The sequence below is a fragment of the Watersipora subatra genome, chromosome 1, assembly GCF_963576615.1.
Source record: "Watersipora subatra chromosome 1, tzWatSuba1.1, whole genome shotgun sequence".
NCBI lineage: Eukaryota > Metazoa > Bryozoa > Gymnolaemata > Cheilostomatida > Watersiporidae > Watersipora > Watersipora subatra.
Window position 1 is genome coordinate 67,169,211 of NC_088708.1, and position 21,836 is coordinate 67,191,046.

General features: G+C 39.2%; 2 protein-coding genes across 2 annotated transcripts in view; both read right to left on the minus strand.

Annotated features, from left to right (window-relative positions):
* Positions 1-8,207, minus strand: part of LOC137385724 (monocarboxylate transporter 14-like) — a 32,637-nt gene extending 24,430 nt beyond the window's left edge. The window contains exons 1-4 of the mRNA XM_068072259.1: positions 8,122-8,207; positions 7,412-7,555; positions 6,753-6,935; positions 5,734-5,914 (exon numbers count right to left, since the gene is read on the minus strand). Of these exons, the coding sequence (XP_067928360.1) occupies positions 5,734-5,914; positions 6,753-6,935; positions 7,412-7,555; positions 8,122-8,176 (563 nt within the window). The 5' untranslated portion in view covers positions 8,177-8,207. The remainder of the gene's footprint in view (positions 1-5,733; positions 5,915-6,752; positions 6,936-7,411; positions 7,556-8,121) is intronic.
* Positions 1,711-5,240, minus strand: LOC137385423 (monocarboxylate transporter 14-like). Its single transcript, XM_068071879.1, has 4 exons — positions 5,174-5,240; positions 3,675-3,857; positions 1,940-2,065; positions 1,711-1,826 (listed from the first exon to the last, which is right to left on the minus strand). Exons 1-4 carry the CDS (start codon positions 5,238-5,240, stop codon positions 1,711-1,713), a joined length of 492 nt encoding a protein of 163 aa, XP_067927980.1.
* Positions 8,208-21,836: the final 13,629 nt, after the last annotated feature.

The window sequence follows — 21,836 nt, forward strand, 5'->3', positions numbered from 1 at the left end:
GATAATCTAATCAACTATTGGATACCCGATATCGAATATCTCAGATCAAATATCTGCACCAACTCCTACAGTATTTGCTGGAGATCCATTGGAGTTTATAGACTTGAAGTTCTAGCTTAAGACTCTACCACAGAATAGAGGCATTCCCCGCAGGATCGCATTTTCTACTTGAAAAAGTTTGTAAGTAAAGGAGCCAAAAAGGCGATCAGTGGAGTTTTATACACCCATTCTAAAGACAGCTGTAGCTTAGAATATAGCTTTTGTAGCTTAGAATGTAGCTTTTGTTCTAAGCTTCCTAATATAGCTTAGAACAAAAGCTACATTCCTAATGTAGCTTTTGTTCTAAGCTACATTAGGAACAAATCAATAAGGTTGAGCACATAGGTATGGGGCAAACAGGGTTAAAAAAAAACTTGGCCATAAGCTTGTGGCAGGTGGAGCACAGTTCTTGGGATCACATCTATGGGTGATCGAGAGAAGTATTATAAACACATTTTAATGATGAGTTTTCTTTCTTCATATCATTATTATCATCTCGCGTAGGTACAGTTGTTTCTCATATCTTCATCGTGTAATCATCATAGGCCTATATCCTTAAAGATGTCTTCCCCTGTTTTTGCCATGTTATAATCACCGTACATTAAAGCTGTGATGAATCTTATAATTGCATAATCTCAGTGCGTATTTACTTACTGCGCGTAGGCATCTGGGGGTGTCACTTTTCGCTCTTGTAGAAAATTAAGAGTACTAAGTCATATGTAAAAGAAGTCAAGAAGCCAAGACCAAGTGATTGTGTGCTTTTAATGTTTGCTTTTTATTTATCATCTCTGCTCGTATATCAATGCATTTCTTTGAACACTTAATTTACTGCAGTGACTGCATGTAAGCAATTATGTTTTTAAAATTTTGGTTGTTTCTTTGTTTTGAACAAACACTAGTTTGTCCAAATACACTATGTGTATATATATAACTATGAGAACAGTAAGCCATAGATGATGTCGCAGTCACAATATATGAGTATATTATACTAATATACAAGTCACCTATATGATATTTTATAATCTGATGGTAGAAATTATGAATAATAGACTTTAGTTCATTAAGAATGATTTTTGCTATATGAAATTTAACAGAGGTTATCTGTCTGTGTATATAAAAAGGCTACTTCAAAATAACATAATGCAGAACATTCATTCAAATAATGACATACACAGAGCATGTTAATATAGTGGCATCTACAAGACCAGCTGTAAGTCATGAATATATAGCATGGTTAGAATATTCCATAATTTTTACATGACAAGGTTGAATGCAACTGAAGCAGCGTACCGAGTAGCCTAGCCTTCAAGTCTGAGTCATGGTGTTGACGTGACTCTGAAACTGGTTGCTGGCATGAAGCATAGGATAGGTAAAAACCAGTTTGTTCTTTTGAATTAAAGTCTTTATAAAATAATATAATTATAGCAGAAGTAAATGCTTCAACAGTTTTTTGTCTTTACATAATGTGTGTCACTTTACTGCCACGATAGCTTCTTGTATATAACTTAGTTATTGTTAAGCAAATTTTAGTAAATTCTAAAAGCCAAGGTAAAGTGTGAAATTGACAATAGAGAGTAAAACAATTCTGTATTTGTTAAAGTAAAATTAGGCTAACCAATGGTTGCATAAAGCTCACAGAATGAAAATAAGTTTTTTAATAAAAATGGTGCCTCAATTGCGACACTTTTGTAGTAAAAGCATGGAGTGGAATAAAAGGCTTGTTAGGTAGCTAGCTCCACCCATGTAGTAAGTTGCATCATAGTTTCCTGTGATGTCATACAGCAGCCCTGTCAGTAAATAAAATGATACATTATTAAGTCCTAGATAGTTTCTCAGTAATAAGGCACAATTACTAACTAATTTATCTATGAATAATGCAGCTATAAAAATAGTGATATACCTGCTATTGTAGGCCCCACTATGGCAGCAACTCCACGAGTTAAGCAGATAAATCCAATTCCATTGTTTAGTTTTCTCAAGCCCACAAGATCACAGATTATCACTGGAGCTAATGAGTGAAAGCCAACTATAAAACATCAAGATAGGTGCATAGAATTCACTATGCTATATGTAATATAATTGTCCCACGACCAAACACGAGCGAAGCGATTGTTTGAGAGATTTATGATAAATACATATGTACACACAACTCCCGAAAAATTATCTGTTAACGGCCGTGACCAAACCCTTGTACCGAAATCTCATCAACAAATTTAACCATTTTTGTGTAGAGTCGTTTAAGTATAATAATGATACAAAACGCATATAAACCTATTTAAATATGTTACCAAGTCTTTGAAAAGTTTCTGCAATATTCTAAAACTAACCCATCTGATCGGATAATACATAAATAGACAGATTAATTTGGCCTAGAATCAAAATAAAAACTTGACAAGCCTTTTTTAATCAAAATTAGGACCGGCCAACAAAACACCGATAAGGCCGTGCAACAGAGAGTAGAACCATTAAGTCGTGTGCATTTTACGAGAAAAGCGTGCATATTTCACCAGTCTATGACATTGTCTAATTGCCAAAAGTTTCTATAATTAACGTAGAAGTACTGAAAAGTAATCGCTTGTTTTTTGCTGATTTTACTGGACTCTAACATTTTAGACACTTATAATGAGTACTTTGGTATTTCAACAGATGTCCAAAGCAGTGAAAGTAAAGGAAATGACGATGATATTTTTTTTTAACAATTCTTATAAGATTATTACAATGTTTAATTATAAGAATAATTATTTGGTTTTATAGGATTATTATAAGATTTAATTATAAGAATATTCATTCAAATTTACAAGATCGAAGTATATAGTTACTGATGGTGTGCAATATGTTACTGTTGTTATTTTTCTAAAGATTTTGTATATGATACTGCGGCTGTGCCCAATATCGCGGTACTGCCAAGCCGTTTTTAATATCTGAAAAATTAAGTAATAGGCCTACATTTTCTTATATATATACATATATTTCTATTTCTATGACAATCAGCTAAAATCTGTTTAGATTTTTAAATTCAGCATAATCTTTTAAATATGAATACAGAAATCTAGATAAATATCCCAACTTCTTGATATTGGTTGCTATGACCAATGATATACAGCCCTCCGGCCTGTGTATATTACACAGCAGCTTGCCATTTTACTTCTAATACTGCATTTCTCCTATTGCAGGGGAGAGATATAAACATATAATCTTTTCCTTTCATTATTGCTGTTTGTTGTACATAATAACACCCAGTACATTACAGCTACCATTGCAGCTACCATTGCAGTTCTCTTATTGCACTTCAGTGCCATTTGACCGCTAATATTGCATTTCTCAACCGGCACTACCCTTTCTTTTTCCATGACAGAGAAATTTCTAGTATAATTTATAGTCATTGTCTGTAATATTATTATATGCAGTTATTACGCTCATCATAACAATACACTGAAGAAATTTAACTGCTATCAAGATGTACATGAATTAATATCTAAATAGCCGAACACAAAAGTTAGATTCTAGGTTTAATTCAATTTATTTGATACAAACATTATTGATAGGGAGATACAGAGTAATCCAGTTGTTGTTACCAAAACCTTACTGTAAACAAAAACTTTAAAAATTTTCTACAAAATAAATGGTTGACTGACCTGCAGTAAGAGAAATGCCAGTAACAGCGAGCAATATAGTACTAGTTGTGTGGCACTGAGACATTGCAATCAAGGAGACTCCAGCTCCCAGAAGACACACGTTATTCCACATCAAAGCAGTGAGCTTGGGTATTGCCACTATTACAATTCCAGGAAGGATTCGTCCCACTATACCAATAGCTCCTACATAATAACTACATGTATATTTTGATAATCTTCATATACTATACAAAATAAAAACACAATAGCAGGTATTGATACTATTTGACAAAAGCACAGGAGCCACTATATTGGTTTACAATATGATGGCATATTAGTTAACCTTCTCATACTCTTTGTGAAAACATGTTAGTCAGTCTTTCAACGCTTATTGTATTAGCATGTTTGTCAGACTTCCCATACTGGGTGTGAAAGCATGTTAGTCGGTTTCTGATGCACAATGTATAACTCTTAGTGACTCTTCTTCACCCAGTATAATGGCATGTTAGTCAGCCTTCCTCTTGTTAGTTCAATGGCATGTTGATTAATTATCCCTTACCTATTGAAATGGTATGTTAGTCGGTCTTTCTATACGTATTGCATTAACATGCTAGTCGTTCTTTCCTTACTTATTTCAATGAAATATTAGTCAATTTTTCCAAAACTATTGCATTAATAAATCAATCTTCTCTTATTCAGTGTAAAATCATGCTAGTTACTCATCGATTACCAGTGTGAAAATCTTAGTAACTCTTCTCTTACCCAGTATGTTGGTTACATAATATTTCAATGGGTATCCTTTACTCATTGAAATAGTATGTAAGTCAGCTTACCCATACCCATTTCAATGCCGTGTCTGTCTGCCTGGACTTAATCAATTTAATGGCATGTTAGTCAGTGGTGCTTAGATAATAAAAAAACAACTAGACTGGCTGCAGTCTCAAATGATTAACTGTGAGAAATAAGTTTTGTAAATAAGCCTTCAAACACATTTATTACTATGGCATGTGATATGATACAAATAACAATTAGCAGTTTGAAAGTTTGACTGCGGTTTGTGTTTTATTGCCACAGCAGCAGTTATTGTACCCTTTTAGCTGGCTCCTTATGTATTGATAAATAAAACAAGCTGCCTAAATTTTGTTTACATTTTATTCATAGTGGTTTTCAAAATCTCATTCATTCGTTAATAAACAAACCAACTTTAACAGTATGAAAGGTTGGAGCATAAATAAAACACTCATATGTTACGCACTCATATGTTAAGCTAACTTGAACATTCAATGTATATTTTTGCTAGCCTCAGAGCATGCAATTTAGATATAGTATTGAGGGTGATATAAATCTAGCACAATAATCTGGTAAAATATGTTTTCTCACTTGAATTTCTGTCTGATGATAGTGAACAAGAATAAGTTTATTGTATTATTTGGTTAATTAAGGCTAAATATATAGCTGTGCTGTATGACAGTTTATGCAGGTAACTGGGGTGTGTATTTACCATAGAAGCTGGCACTTACCCATATACGATACCAGCAGTGCAGCGTCTCTTTCACCAATACCAAGCCTTTTAGCCCTGTCTGCCATGTACATCACATTTACATAATAGCCCACAATTCCAAAGAGGTTGCCAATACATAAGATTATCATTGACTTGTTTTGAAGTATTTCTATGTCTATGACATCAGCTAGAATATTTGCTAAAGGTTTAGGACAGAAACTGAGGCACTGTAATCTCTTTTTGGGTCCCTAAAAATCATAAACAAAGATTACATTACTAAACCTTTACTTTAACATTTTATGAAGCAGCACAGCAACTTCAGAGTTTGTACACCTATTTACTGAATATCTGTTTACCTTTATTTGTGATGGTAAACTAGTTGATGACTTTATCTCCACTTCTGTTGGTAAGCTCACTAATGATCCATTGTTTGAAACAGGATATCTGTAATATAAATAATCACCAGTTACGCATCATATATTACTTGCTTATGTTTTATTGATCAGTTGAGTGACCTAATTGTTTATAGACAAATTAAACCAGCCATAATAATAATAATATATCAGCCACATTTAATACCTGATATTTAGTCTATCAAGTTTCAAGAGTTTGGAGTTGTCTTCTTCAGCCTCATCTTTTCCTTCCCCACTATCATCCAATTCAATTAACTTGATAGTTTCAGGTTTTGGAGTTGCTTTCCCTTTGGCTGGAAGAGGTCTGATTAATGCTGAGAATACACAGCCCTGCAGCAGTAAACCAGCTAAAATGAACAGAAAGTTGTCTCATCTTGTTGGCTTCCATCAATGCTCAGGCTTACATGTTTTAGGTGACAATACAAGTATTTATTCTTATTCCTTTTGAGTGGCTGTTTTGGCTCATTTATTAAAATGTTAAATTCTATTTACTAAAATAGTTTCACATAAAAACCTCATGTCAGGAATATCCAACCAAGTATTTTAACTCAAGTCTGCTTAGAAGGTGCTTTTAACAAATACGTGCAATGCAGTGTAGCTGTCATATTGCATCTTTTATGATATTAATAAAAACAGCAAAATAAAGAAGAGGTAATGAAGTAATGAAACAAGAAATAAAGGAAAGAAAAGCAGTGAAAGAGGGAGGAAGAGGAATAAAGAAGGAAAATGAGGTAAAAAAAGAGGGTCAAAGGAAAAAGAAATAAAAGAGGAAAAGAGGTTAATGAGGGAAAGGGATTAAAGGAGAGCGAAGTTGGCAAAGGAGGAAGGAGTGAAGAAGAGAGGAGATAAAAGAATAAGGCTTAAAATAAATAGAAAGTAAAGGAAGAAAAGAGTGTGACAAAAGGAGAAGGTGTGAAGGAGGCGTCACACTGTTTTGTACATACATTTTAAACATTTATTTTTCTTTTTCAAACTTGCGATACGCTCAGAGATTCTCATGTTTGCATAACTTCTGCATCATCAACAATTGAATAAGTTGGACAACATAAATTAACTATGTGACTAGATGCTTCATTCCTGCTGTCTACTACAGCCTTAGCATGCTCTAATCACTGTCATTGTGTCCAAGTCAAGCTTGTAACATCAACTCCTCTAAGGTGTTGCAAGATTAATACCAAAAATTACCCAGTAAGAAATGGGTGCCTCGCCAGCCATATGTGGCAAGCAGGAAGTCAGCGAAAGGTGCTACCCCCATCACTCCAAGTCCACCTCCACACTGAGCAATTCCATTTGCCAAGGCCCTTCTCTTATCAAAGTAGTGACCAACGGAAGTTACAGCTGGTAAGTACACCATACCAAGACCAAAACCTGTAAAAGCAAGATTGGTCCATTGCTAGAGAGCTTCTGTGACCTTGTGAACTGAGCGTAACTTTAAAAATATCTTTTTAGAGCATGGCAATTACCTTAATGTATAAAACATATGACATTCTTACATTACTATGTCATTTATTTTTGATAGCTTTAACATTTTAATAAATGTTTATGAGTGTTATAACTGTGCTTATTTTATATTGAGTTTAGGCGGCTAAATTGTTTGAGTCTAGTTTCAAACTTTCAAAGCTTTTTTAATGGTTTTAAACTCATAACCATGTCAGCTGCTTCTGATAAATGTCAATTTTTCAATGCTTGCACCCAAACCAACTCTTGTATACGTGAAATTCAAGCAACACTTTGGTGACTGACATTGAAACAGGGTCAAAAGGTCAATCCTTTCTCTTTTGAGTAGTACATCACTAACTGCTCTACATTCTCTCTGCACATTAAATGTTTTAAGAAGTCCTCACCTCCCAGTATACCGTATACAATCTGAAACACTGCAACATTTGGTGAGAAAGAGCTGATGATGAAGGAGGCTGCTGCTGTCAGGCTGCCAATAATTCCAATGACTCGGCAGCCCCACTTGTTTATAAGAGCAGAAACAAAGGGACCTGAAACATGTGTACATTATAGAACTTCACATTCAACTAAAGTGGCAATGCCACTTATATATTTTGCAACAAGTATACTTTACTTCTATTTAATGTTGAAATAGATATATAGATATGAGTGGACAAAAATATAATTCTAAAAGTACATTCAAATGAACGAGCTAATGTAAACGCTATAAAATTGGTGCTCAAATTTAGGGTTAGTTCAGTCAACTCACTATAGTAATCAGTAGTTCAGTCAACTCACTATAGTAATCAGTAGTTCAGTCAACTCACTATAGTAATCAGTAGTTCAGTCAGCTCACTATAGTAATCAGTAGTTCAATCAACTCACTATAGTAATCAGTAGTTCAGTCAACTCACTATAGTAATCAGTAGTTCAGTCAACTCACTATAGTAATCAGTAGTTCAGTCAACTCACTATAGTAATCAGTAGTTCAGTCAGCTCACTATAGTAATCAGTAGTTCAGTCAACTCACTATAGTAATCAGTAGTTCAGTCAACTCACTATAGTAACCAGTAGTTCAGTCAACTCACTATAGTAATCAGTAGTTTAGTCAACTCACTATAGTAATCAATTTTAGTACTGTAACTTGGTTCTTTTTCTCTCCCCTGAAACATCTAGCCAGTTCATAGCAATCAATTCCTGTTTAGCTCTAATAGCATTTCATAAGTTGTAATAATCTTTTTCAATGTTGATCAGTTGTACATAAGCAGAGGCTATGAATCTGCTGCCATCTCCAGCTTACAGGCATCTTCAAGAAAGGAAGCTATTAACATTAGAACAATGTATTTGGAAATGATGTGATAGTCAGGAACTTACCAATTATTTGCAGGATCCCAACCAGCATCGAGTTAGCGAGAATTATAGGAGCCACACCTGACTTGAATGCAATGATATAGTCTTGTATATACAGGGAGAAGGTCTGAGACATACCAACAACCAAAAAGTTCAAGAAACAGCTTGAAAAGACAACCACCCATCCCCACCCACCGTCTGGTGGCATGAGAATCCCGTTTTCACTGACAACTGAAACATGCAGAAATTTATTGAATTGGCTAGTACTAAGGATTCATGATCATAAATCTGGAAGTACTGGTAGTGAAAACAGCACTCTGGCAAGTCGGAAATAGCTCTACAATTCTAACTGACAGATCTGACGCTGTATATACTGTAGGTTAGGCATGATGGTTGGTGCATTTGCTCAATTTCCTATATTTCAGATAGTTACAACAAGTGAGAGTTTGAAGCTTGGGAAAGGCCTTTGCGAGGTCCTCAACAAATGGCTTTTTAGTTCCTCCACACACTCTGCCATCTCAATGCTATACCTACCTATGTGTACACACTGCTTTTTGGGCAAAGTTCATTCATTGGCAATACATGAAACTAGCATAATGCTTCATAATTCTACTTGACGCGACAAATATTAGGTAGCCAGTCGAAAATCATGAGACATTGCACTCCTAGACTATAAATTTATTAATGTTGAGGTCATTTTATGCATTGAACTCTTTTAGAGAAGTTCAAACCATAAATGGATGTTTTGCAATTTTTCACAGACGTTCTAGTATTTGGGCCTGTAAAGAAAGCATATACCGTAAAACCTCTATTTGAACGCTGCCACTAATTGATTGCTACTATAGAGGAAGGGTAGAAAGATAGAGTGCCATAGCATTCAATTAGAGGTTTTACGGTATATAGCAAGTCACTTGAATTTCTAAAAATCGCTCTGTAAGCTTATACAATGCATAGCCAACATACATCACATTAGATTAGATTATTTACATGTACATTATAAGTTGGCAAGGTTAATTTATTCAATAGTTTTTTGATGCCTTCTACCTTCATTTGATGACGAAGATTCTTCAGTATTGAACTCGGAGAATGACCTCTTTGGCACTGGAGTGTCTTCATTTAAACTTTCCATGTCAAAGGTTTGAGATACTCTCTTGTCCATTTATCTTAAGAAACAATGCCATAACATAACACATCAGTTTCAAGTCACACTGCTATCTGCATACAATAATACTTCTATAGGTGTTGAATAGAATTTGAAAATTTCATGTGTAAGTTTACATCAGCTCATACACTTCAATCTCACAACTTGACTGACCTATCTGTATGGAGGAATAGAAGGCAGATGTGTATGTAGCAATTAACCATAAACAGATACACTAGTAGATGGATTAACAACTTGCTCAGACTTAGAAATACAGATCAGAAATCAATCAGCAATAAGAAATGCAATGCTGACAGATAAGATATTGATAAGGTTTGTGTACAAGCACTGTTTATAGTCTTATGCCTGTATGCTTGATAGTCACTCAGAGTCAGCTAAGAACTTATAGAAATGTGTCAGCATTTCATAAACACTGTAAATACTTCATAAATGATGTGAGTCTTACCCTGTGTCTGTTTCGTATCATGCCTCTGAAGTTCCAATCAGTGGTCAGTTGACTACTTTGGGATTGGCCGACTGTAAAATTACCGGTATTGCTAGCCGCAACTTTTGGTATGTTCACTAATGTGCCAATGAGTGTAAACGGGTCTGCAGCGCTCTGTTGTTTCCAATTATTGGCTTTTACTGTTATCAATAGCCGCTATAGTCAAGCCAACACAAAAGGACTTGATATTCTCGCTTGTGCAGCATTAATCTGAATTACCGGTATCTGAAGGTATGAGCTACCCATATATGACAAAACAGTAACACATCTTCATAACTTTACGACTTTGTATTTTCACTTTCTGACTTTGCATCTGCGTGTGCATGTGTGTGTATGTGTGTGTGTATGTGTGTGTGTGTGCGTGCATGCGTGTGTATGCATGCGTGTGCACATGTGTGTGGGTGCGTGTGTGTGCGTGTGTGTGCACGCGTGCGTGTGTGCGTGCGTGCGTGTGTGTGTGCATACGTGTGTGTATGCATGGGTGTGTGTGTGTACGCATGGGTGTGTCCGTGGGTGTATGCACACGCGTGTGCATACATGTGTGTGTGCATGCATGCGTGCTTGTGTGTGTTTGTGTGTGTGCATGGGTGTGCATGTGCATGTATGCGTCAGCATGTGCGTGTGTACGTGCGTGCGTGTTTGTCTCCCTGGAAAATTTTTTATTGCCACGTCTACAAGTTCCATTATATTGCCATTTATTGTTATAAAAACTTTTATTTTTTTCCATGAATCTCGTCGTATTTTTTACCAAATCAGTGAGTTTATCATTTTTAGTGTCCAACAGCGAAGTAGCGAGTTTTAGGCACCTTTATTAGGCTATCCATCCCATAGCTAAATCAGTATGTTTTTAGTAGTCGTGCAAAATTGCTTGATCTAACATCAGATACTTTTTAGTAACATGATTATTTCTTTGATAGCCTAGGTTCCTCTTCAATCACACATTATGTTTCATAAATTTAGCCTAAATCAGATATAAAACTATTGTAAAGCTAATTATTTTATGAAAAGCCTATGCAACTTCAAAGTAACGTACAGCATTCATGAGAGTTTAGCCCCACTTCTCCGTTTCATTAAGTTTTTATCAACACTTGATAGTGTTTTGTAGTTTTACTCTTTTAATTTTTAATAATGTTTTTGTTAAAGCTTAGGAAAAATATCATGACATGTTTGGCTGGTGCAGTAATAGTAAAGTAACTCTATTACATAATTCAATTACCTTTTACACTAACTATATTGAATTTACCATTCACATTTCGATTTACTATTCATACAAGGTACTATCGCAGAGAGCAGATAATTCCACTTTTCACTTGCAGTGTTCTATACGTACCTGTTTATTGAACAATCAATAATTTGTAGTTAAAGCAATAGACTGGATACCTTTTCAACTCTAGACAGAGTTTGGAGGTGTTCTTTGGGAAGCGAGTTGTACAACACAGGCTACGGAGCAGGAAAGGAGTTGAGGGTGGTTGAGCATATTGACCGTATTCTTCTTTATTATTCATTCCATTCTATATCATTTTCATGGCATATTATTATTCATGTTTTACTTCTTATCATTTCATACAATATTTTTTTCAATCATTTTATACGGTGTATATGTATATATACTATGTATATATACTGTATATTTAATGTTCTATTATTTTTCAGATGTTTTATATATTTTTATTTTTTACAGACAGTGTCTACAGCTTGTTTGAGCAAAATACAAAAATATTGGAGCTGTTGTGTTTAAATAGAGGTAAATATGCATATCCATCATTTAACTAGAAGAAAAAGAATTATGTAATAGCTATACCGCTGAGTTTGTTAGATTCAATGAAATCATATAGCGTTTTTTAGCTTGAAATAAGTAAAGAAATTGAGATTTTCACAACTTGTGCTCCTTACATGTGATTTCCCAAGCTCAAACAAAGTCTTTTATTCTCTACTCAATCACATTATGCTGCTCTGCTCCTTCCTCAGACCTGATTAAAATCTGTTATTGTCATCCGGCGCGTGTAACTCAAGATGGTCCCACTATAAGCCTTTGCTTAGAGATACACAAAATGCAAGGTGATCACTGACTTCTTCAATTGCATTTATATTTTTCAAGTTGAAAAATATAAGTGCAATTGAGTTTGCGTAGCGGACACTGAGGAATGTCTTTTTATGAAAGAAGTCTGAGAAATCATCTGATAGGAGTCATACACTTGCATCCAACTTCGTGATTGATTTGGATCAGCAGATCAGGTTACTCATGCATTATAAGCTAATTTTGTTCAGCATGTTCAAAGGAGAATTTGTGTACCGGACGTCTGTAGGAGAGGGTCAGCTGTTTCACTAATGCCAAAGTGCTATGTGAGTATTATTTGGTTCTGTTAATTTAGAGATTGCCAAACAGAATTGTAAAGATTTTTAACAACAATGTTTGTTTGTAATACACGCAACATAATCAATATAGCTCTCTTACGTATAAATGCAATTTTAATAATTAACAGACAAATTACCAGATAAACATTCAAAGTACCAGTAAAAGTTTACAGTTTTTTTAAAATGAAAAATAAAAATTTTTTATGTTTATGCACCATAATGCTTGAATCATTCTCTGAGGTTATAAAACAGTATAAAATTCTGAATAACGCATTTTGAACTGACCTCATTTCATACATGACCAGAATTTTGTTCTGAATGGGAGTTTAATGTAAATATTATCAATGGATTTTTTGAGCGGCAATCTGTTTGCAGTAGGGTTTATGTTCAATTATACAAATTTACAATGCAAGCAGCTCAGCTATTTCTTATACCCACACAAAAGAAGTTTCACAAGCACAAGCTATGATATGGTCTTTGTAACATAACCAGCTAAAGTATAAGATTTTTATATATTAAATTATAATAATGCACACGCTGTGTGAGCTTTGTTTCTACAAGTTAGATAAAACTTTTGAGCACATGGCTGTCGGTTTAAAAGAAAATGACATATTTTTATTAGTCGTGACAGGAGGAAATCCGTACAAATGGCAGAAAACAGAGAAAATCATGGTCTGGAATCAAATGATGCAGGTAATATGCAGCTATCATAATTGTAAAATAACCATTAAAGTCTACAGATTACAGGTAATAGCTACTTCAATGAACAACATTGATATACATGTATTTTTTTAAGAAGCAATCATAAACTATATACGTACATCAAATACCAACTTATTCGACAATACAATTTTCTCCGGGTTTAATAAGTTGCAGTTATATTTGCATTTTATCTCCAACATTGTCTTTTTTAAAGACCAGTCAAGCATATTTCATATTTCAAAGACATTTCAATTTAATCATTTTTCCTTGTCTGTAATGTTGCATTTTTGGGCATGCCTCACTAAAACATTCTTATTGAATTAGATAAACAGTATTCTATTAAGGTTATATATAAGAAATACTGTAATTCCAGTAGTTATTAGAGATTTGGGTGTAATAGCATCAACACAGCAATTTGACTTGCCCAAAGATCGGTAACAATCAACGCAAGTCAGTTTCAGAAAAAAAAATCTTTGAGGTGAGTACACAAACTCCCAGGCTTTTGGTAGGAGGCTCGAGCCTTGGCCTTAACGGCCAATACAGAGTCACTAATCATGGCAGCCCAGGAGCAAGTGCTCCCAACAAGGCAACTACAAACAAAAATCTATCCCACTAGAGATGATCCTAGATGCAGACTGTGCAAAGATGCACCTGAGACCATCCATCACATCATCAGTGGATGCAAGCAGCTAGCAGGAAATGCATACACTGAGCGGCATAATCATGTCGCAGGTATTGCGTATAGAAGTCTATGTGATGAGTATGGCCTTAATAAACCACAACACTAGTGAGAAGCTCCTGGTAAGGTCAATGAAAATGACCGCGCTAAGATCCTCTGGGAATTCTACATCCAGACTGACAAACATGTCCTAGCAAACCAACCAGATATAGTGGTAGTGGACAAGGAGAACAAGAGGGCTACTATAATAGATATAGCAGTACCCAATGACTATAATATAGCCAGCAAAGAAAAAGAAAAGGTAGAGAAATATCTCCCTCTTGGAAAAGAGATTGAAAAATGCTGGGATGTAAGAACAACTGTAATTCCAGTAGCCATTGGGCCATTGGGCGCAATAACACCGGTGCATAAAATGTGGTTTGCCCAGATACCGACAGCAATCAACTCAGGTGAGTTGCAGAAAAGTGCGCTATTGGGAACAGCTAAGATCTTGAGGCGAGTGCTCAAACTTCCAGGTCTCTGGTAGGAGACCCGAGTTAGAGCAGAAATTACCACCCATATGGGTTAACCGAGGTGAGGAAACAATTTTTATATATGTGTGAGGGAAACTCATCGCAAGCAGAGCCGGTGCCAGCGTGACAGCCAAGCGACAGGCTGGGCCAGGCCTCCCCCTCTCGCCCGGAGAGTGGGCCGGCGATAAGGCAGAGTGACGCGGGTCATGTGGCCACTAAACATACGGTGAGAAGCGAAGCTACAAGTGGGCGAAGCCAACAAGAACGAAGCAGATAAAAGAACAGACGCGACGGAAAGGCAGGCAGAGCAGCGCAGCTCCCTGCATACGAGAGACACTTTATCTTTATACTGTGTAATATTTATGTATGTATTGTTATATTAATACAACTATATTTATTATGTAAATACACATTGTATGCTCAGATAACAACTTGGTCTTCGTGATTACTCGGCTTGTGGGAAACTGTGAAAGTGGCACGATAAAATCCACCACACTGGCGGCAGCGGTAGGATACTTAGCCCGAATCCACAACAACCGAGTAAGCACTACGAGGAGCAAACCTGATCTCGGCTGCCGACCTTGCTTATAAGCATCGATTGAGCACACCGGGGTTAGCTAGCACTCGGACGGAAAAAGCACACCGGATCCGGCTGCCGACTTTGCTGTAGCATCGCTCGGACACACCGAATTGGTGAAGGCCTCGGAATAAGAAGAAATTACCGAGGCGTTATTCCCTGCTATTGGCCGACCATGCTGATGCACGGCATATATACCAATAACAGGCATACTTTCGGCTAGGAAAGAACAACGAGACGTTATTCCCTGCTACTGGCAGACCGTGCTGAGGCACGCAGTCGACCCCCAGTAAACAGGCATACTCTCAAACAAAATGCAAAGGAGGGCGCGGAGCGCAGAGCGCGGCACCGACCAATTGGTCAAAGTACTGGAGTGCCTAGCAATGGCCCCACGAACTGATGCTCCCGGGCCACAGTTCAAGACCCCTCAGTACAATGGGATCGGCGACATGGAGTATTTCATCCGCCGGTTCCGAGAGGTGGCGGAGGCCAACCGATGGACGAATGGAACCAGCCTGTTGCATCTGAGAGAGGCACTCCAAGAGGATGCCGAGAACTGCGGAGAGGCAGGCGAGGTGGTAGTCATCTTTGAGATGCTCTGGGCTCGGTTCGGTCTCTCTCCTCGACAGGCAAGGACTCGGCTAAACAGCCTTCGGAAGACGGTGACCGCCTCGCTACAGGAGCACGCCTGTCAAGTAGAACGCCTAGTTAAGATGGCCTAAGGGGACTTGCCGGTACCTTACCAGGCCGATATGGCAAAAGAATTATTTTGCAACTCGCTTAATGACACCAATCTGCATCGGCATCTGCTGGCTGTGCCCACGGTGACCTTAACAGACGCTGTGCAAGCAGGCACGGAATTTTTGCAGATTCGGCCGGAAAGGAAGAACCAGCCGAAGGTGCGAAGCATCGAGGAGCCCGCCAGAGACCAGGCTGCAGTGTTTCAGGATGCCACGCTGGACCAACTCACTCAATCGGTCCAACTTCTCACCCGGCAAGTACAGAAGATTACGGAGGAACACACACCGCGTGAAGATGTTCCCATAAAGCGACCCCTGCAATGTTGGGGGTGTGGGAAGATACGGCACGTCCGAAAGGGGTGCCCTCGGAGTAGATCCGCTGTTCCGGAAAATGGGAAGGGGCCGTAGCAGTAGGGCCAACTACTGCCTGCACCATGGCCCTGAAGTCTCCACCACTCGGCAAATACCAGCAGGCGAGACCCGGCCACTCCGGTCGGGCCTCAGCCCCTAGAAGCCGACAGGAAGAGGGACCAATTCCAGGACAGCGAAGACAGGACAGGCAGGGTCGTGCTGTGCCACCCTCATGGCCAGACCAATCCGGACTTGTCCCTCTTTGGAACTACTGCGAGTCTTTGGAAGGATTGGACCCAACTCCTGTTCACAAAGAAAAAGAGACGGACCCCGGTGCCCCCAGACACCGAGGAGGTCGAAAACCGAGGAACCCAGGGAGACAGGAGAAGCAGCTAGCCAAACCTGCTGGTATCCCTGCAACCCGGTGAAAAGACACAAGAACAAGTTCCCACTTGAGAAACCTTGGACGCCCCTGTAGGGCGGATCAAAGGAAGGGACCCCCTTCGCCCGATGAGAAGCCTGCCTTAAAGATGGCAGGGCTCACCCCAGTGAAGCACCAGAACCCTCCTTGCGGATATCTCAGGGCTCGGGCCCAGGAGTATCCGGACCTGTGGCAGGTACCTGTAATGGCGCCGAGCTGATCAGAGCCCGGGCACTGAGCCGGCCTCACTCCACGAGCTACTTTCTTCCTGGAAAGGTGGAGGGGAAGCCCGTCCAGTTTCTGATTGACACAGGGTGCACCACGAACCTCCTGAGCAAACAGGTGTTCGATAAGCTCTCTCCGGCTACGAGAAGCTTGTTGGAAGAGAGTGACAGCTACGGTCTCATGGCCGATGGGACCCGGCTGACATTCTACGGGGTTGTACGCCTGCCAGTACGACTCTGGGATATAAAGACCGAGGAGGTCTTTGTGGTGAGTCAGATAAGCGAAGACACTATCTTAGGGATGCTCTTCCTGGTGGCTCACCAGTGCGCAATGACCTTCGAGCAGCCCGTCGTGACCATGCGGGGTCGTCCCTTGACCTGCACAGACCGACAGGACTGGTTGCTCCTAAGTAAAGTTCAAAAGTACCCGCGAGGACAGAGATGACAGTGCCTTGCCGAGTCACCACGGAGAACCACTGCCCGCTCGGATTAATAGAGAGTTGCCTCGATAGACCACCCTTGGCTGCCAGCTTAAACCGGCCTGAGCCAAAGGGAGGCGTGACAGCTAGATGTCTCAACCTCACGAACCAACCCTATCACTTGCGGGCTTCCACCAAGTCTTATCAGTCGCCGCCATCTCCCAAGCCCAGCAGAAAGCCAATCGTAAGGACTGAACGTTTCGTGGACGGACCACTTGGGAGAAGACACGGGCCGCCATTTCTGCACCCGGAACCTGTAACCTCTGCCAGATCGAGACAAGCACGTGGAGGGTCTGGCAGCATGTCATGCAACACTTCACTGTCTTTGTGTGCCCCTGCCGATGTCAGCATGTGTCACGCGACCAGCTGATGTCACACAGGAGGACCCCCGGAGGCGGTGAATGCGGAAGCACCATCTACCTGGTGGACGGACCACGCTGGCAGTCTTTCTTGCACCTCTGCTGATGGCCGGCAGACCTGCCCATGCGAGAGTGTTGGCCCACACTCACCCCACCCGAGAGGCCGGCCAGGGCCTTGACCATTCGGGCAGAAAACAACTACCCCCGGGAGAAGCCACGACGAGAGAAGCCAGGACGAAAGCAGCCCACATCTAGAGAAGAGAAGGTTGGACTCGCAGACAGACGGCCTTCCCGCCCCTATAAGGAAAAGGAGAACTTTTCGCCGGTGCCAATCCTACCCACTAGAGCAGACCGACTTCGGAACCTGTTGGGAAAGCGGTTTGAGGAGGAGGAGCTTCGGCGACTGCGAAAGGGCCACTGCGACCGGTTACAAGAGGATGGTTGCCGTTGGCATCGGATGGCCATCCGGGCTCGAGGACTCGTTAGGGGTGCCCGACATTGAGGCCAGGATGCCCTGTTCCTGGACGACACAATCTCCCAGTGGGAAGAAAAGGCTTGAGAGCACCGGCTCTGGGCCCAAATGTTCTCTCCCTCCGGCGTCAATCGGATGGCCCCCATGGCCAGTCCTGGGGGGAGAGTGTGAGGGAAACGCATCGCGAGCAGAGCCGGTGCCAGCGTGACGGCCAAGTGACAGGCCAGGCCAGGCCTCCCCCTCTCGTCTGGAGACTGGGTCAGCGATAAGGCAGAGTGACGCGGGTCACGTAGCCACCAAACATACTGTGGGAAGCGAAGCCACAAGTGGGCGGAGCCAACAAGAACAAAGCAGATAAAAGAACAGACGCGATGGAGAGGCAGACAGAGCAGCGCAGCTCCCAGCATACGATAGACACTTTATCCTTGTACTGTGTAATATTTATGTATGTATTGTTATATTAATACAACTATATTTATTATGTAAATATACATTGTATGCTCAGATAACAACTCAGTCTTCGTGATTACTTGGCTTGAGGGAAACCGGGAAAGTGGCACGGTAAAATCCACCACATATGTATATATAACGTATATATATGTATATATATATCTATACATATACATCTTATATCTATACATATATACGTATGTATATATACATATATATATATATATATATATATGCATAGGTATATATAGATATATATGTATAGATATATATATATACGTGTATATATATATATATATATATATATATATACGTGTATATATATATATATACATATAAATCTATATATCTATACATATATATCTGTATATATATATATATATATATATATATATATATATATATATATATATATATATATATATATATGTGTAGATATATATAGATATATATGTATAGATATATATACGTATATATATATACATTATATATATACATATATAAAAATTGTTTCCTCACCTCGGTTAACCCATATGGGTTAAAACTGCTATATAAACGGCAATTGTTGTCTGTGTGTGTGTGTGTGGTGTGTGTGTGTGTGTAGTGTGTGTGTGTGTGTGTGTGTGCGTGCGTGCGTGCGTGCGTGCGTGTGTGTGTGGTGTGTGTGCGTGCGTGCGTGTGTGCGTGTGTGGTGTGCGCGTGTGGTGTGCGCGTGTGGTGTGCGCGTGTGGTGTGCGCGTGTGGTGTGCGCGTGTGGTGTGCGCGTGTGGTGTGCGTGTGTGCGTGGGTGTGTGTGTGCGTGTGTGCGTGTGTGTGTCCGCCTTATAGAGTACCGAACTTTTCAGACTATTAGCTGCTACTAGGTATTTAGGGCACATTAACAAGAATCTCCTGTTAGTGCGCCTCTATACATAACCTATTCATCGTTTTCAGTTTTCACACACAAATGACGTCATATTCGGTTAGTTATCTCCGCCTCTTTCCAGTGCCCAACGTTACTGTTCCGTTTTAAACAGCAAAGTTGCTGCCGTGTTAAAAAGCACCGTCCTGAGTTCTGTGGCCTATACAAAGGTGCCCATACAGGTATACAAATGTACTACTCATTAAATAAATTAATGAGTAGTAATTTACATGTAATTAATATTTACTGCCAACTTGTACCGAGAAGGTCATGTGAACGTTTGTTTCTTGGGGCCACTGGAAAAAACGCTGTTCTCACCTACTAAATTTATACATCAGGTGAGTGCTTTAAAAGGTGAGTACTTCTCATTTAATGATGTATTGTCTATGAATTGCCACACCTCCACTACATAACCATTTCACTTGCACCCGTGTACAAATTTAGCTATCGGCCTACTTCCAGCCATTTTGCCGATATTGCTTCATGATATGTATACAACATTTTTTCAATTTCAAACTCCATTTAGAACGTTTGTTTTGGTTATATATTTCAGTTTGCCAACATGTTAACAAACACTGCTATGCAAAAAATTCATTGTATCTATACTTTGTGCATTGATAAAGCGATGTGAAGCTACGAAGCTAAAACGGTCCTCTACAATGTTCCTTATTCTTACAAAACTATTACTTCCACCACCATCAGAGTCGGCGCTGCTATTGCTATTTTAATTATCTGTGTAATCACAAAAATCTGAATCGGCTATAATGTCATCAACATAAGTAGTTGTTTTCTAACTCGGAGACGTTTGATGAACTTACACAAAAAATCTTCGTTTTTAAGTTGGAAATTCTCAAACAAAGATTAAAATATTAAACTTTAGGTTAATTTTATAGAGAAATCTTAGGACAACACTGCCACTACCATAAAAGTTCTAAAGACCGTTGGTTATGTTATCAACGAATAATAAAATTCAGTTACTAGCAATTGCTGGTAAAGTCGCAAAAATGCGTTTACGCGGTCGATCATAGAAAACGCATAAATGAGTCTACTTCAGTGAAAGGGTTTAAAACGTTGGATTTGCCACTGTTTTTGATAGTAAACATGTTCATTTCCTTCCGCAGCCGAGTTACTTTTACTTTTTTCAGCTACAAGTGCTACATAACTACAGCTACTACAGAACTTGCACGGGTACTGCTACTGCGTATTACCTACTAAATTTCTACTTCAAAAAGGTAAGTACTTCTCATTCAACGTCGTAGGGTATTGTCTATGAATTGCCACACCTCAACTACTCAATAACGTTGGATTTGCCACTGTTCGTGATAGTGGGACATGTTCATTTCCTTCAGCAGCTGAGTTACTAATTTTTTTTCCAGCTACGAGTAGGCCTACTGTAACTTACTACTACAGAACTTGCATGAGTACTCCGAGGGTTGCGATAGGCGATGGTGAAAAGAAAGAGAGCAGCTGGTATTGACTTACTGTCACTCTGCTTTAGCCATGAACAGCTGTACGTCCCCTGCTCAAAAGTATAGGCACAAGCCGAAAACTGTTTGTTCATACACCCGACAGAAAAACAAAAACTGTTGTCTATCCGCAAGTGTTGCGTTGAACTAACATTGTGTTATTTTTATGTCATGTTATGTCCTTCATTTTTTGCTATACCACATGCAGCATTTTCTAACTTATTTTTCAGTATATATATATTTTCATGCATCCGTTTTACTTATTGTATCTCATAAAAAGGCTATCATGTTGGCGTTATGTTTTATTATTGTAACGTGCTAATGCTGTATCTGCCTTGACATCATACTGTCTGTGCTGTTATACATATAAATTTTATCGACACAACCTCATTACTGTTTGTATATACCATGTCAAAACACAGGCTATAGACGAAGAACTGGTGAACCATAATTAGTGTTTTAAGCATGTAGAAGTCTCCATTCAATAAATCCTGGTGATAGCAAAATATTTTGTATAATTTTTTAAAAGATGCAAAATTTTTTAATACTGCCCGTTTGAAGAACTTCAGTTTGTCTAGCAATGTCAATTTCATTATCAGTTCTCTGTACACAAATAGGGCAACTCCGATTTGAGTGGTTTGAGACTGATGCATTGTAGACTAGCTGTAAAACGTATTGCAGATTTCTATTGTTCTTCCCAACATTATTGACATATATGACTGCATATGTGTATGCATAGTGTGATCAGGGCAAAAAAATTCAGTAGATTGTATATTTGGAGTTGTTTTACAGTATGAAAGACAACTCTCAATAAACCTCTTGCTGTACATGAATCTGTTCCCATGGATGGGTAATGCAGCTAGCGGGTTGGGGCTGTGGCATCACTCGGGGATGGGCGGGAGACCTTTTTTGCCCTGAGTGCAGCAAGAGTCTCCAGATGCGGCTTTTCGGATGAATGAGTTGGCAAGTGCGAGGCGATTGATTGCAAAGCGATTGAGTGCTAGGCGATTGATTGTGAGGTGATTGATTGCAAGTGCGAGGCGATTGGTTGCGAGGCGAATGATTGCAAGGCGATTGATTGCGAGGCGATCGATTGTGAGGCGATTGATTGCAAGACGAGTGCAAGGTCATTGATTGCGAGGCGAGTG

Coding starts and splice junctions, on each gene's coding strand:
- LOC137385423 (XM_068071879.1), bottom strand. CDS start 5,240: ATGGCAGACAGGGCTAAAAGGCTTGGTATTGGTGAAAGAGACGCTGCA. Junction 3,858..5,173: donor ACTGCTGGTATCGTATATGG/GTAAGTGCCAGC, acceptor GTTATTATGTAG/GAGCTATTGGTATAGTGGGA. Junction 2,066..3,674: donor TGGCATTTCTCTTACTGCAG/GTCAGTCAACCA, acceptor GATGTTTTATAG/TTGGCTTTCACTCATTAGCT.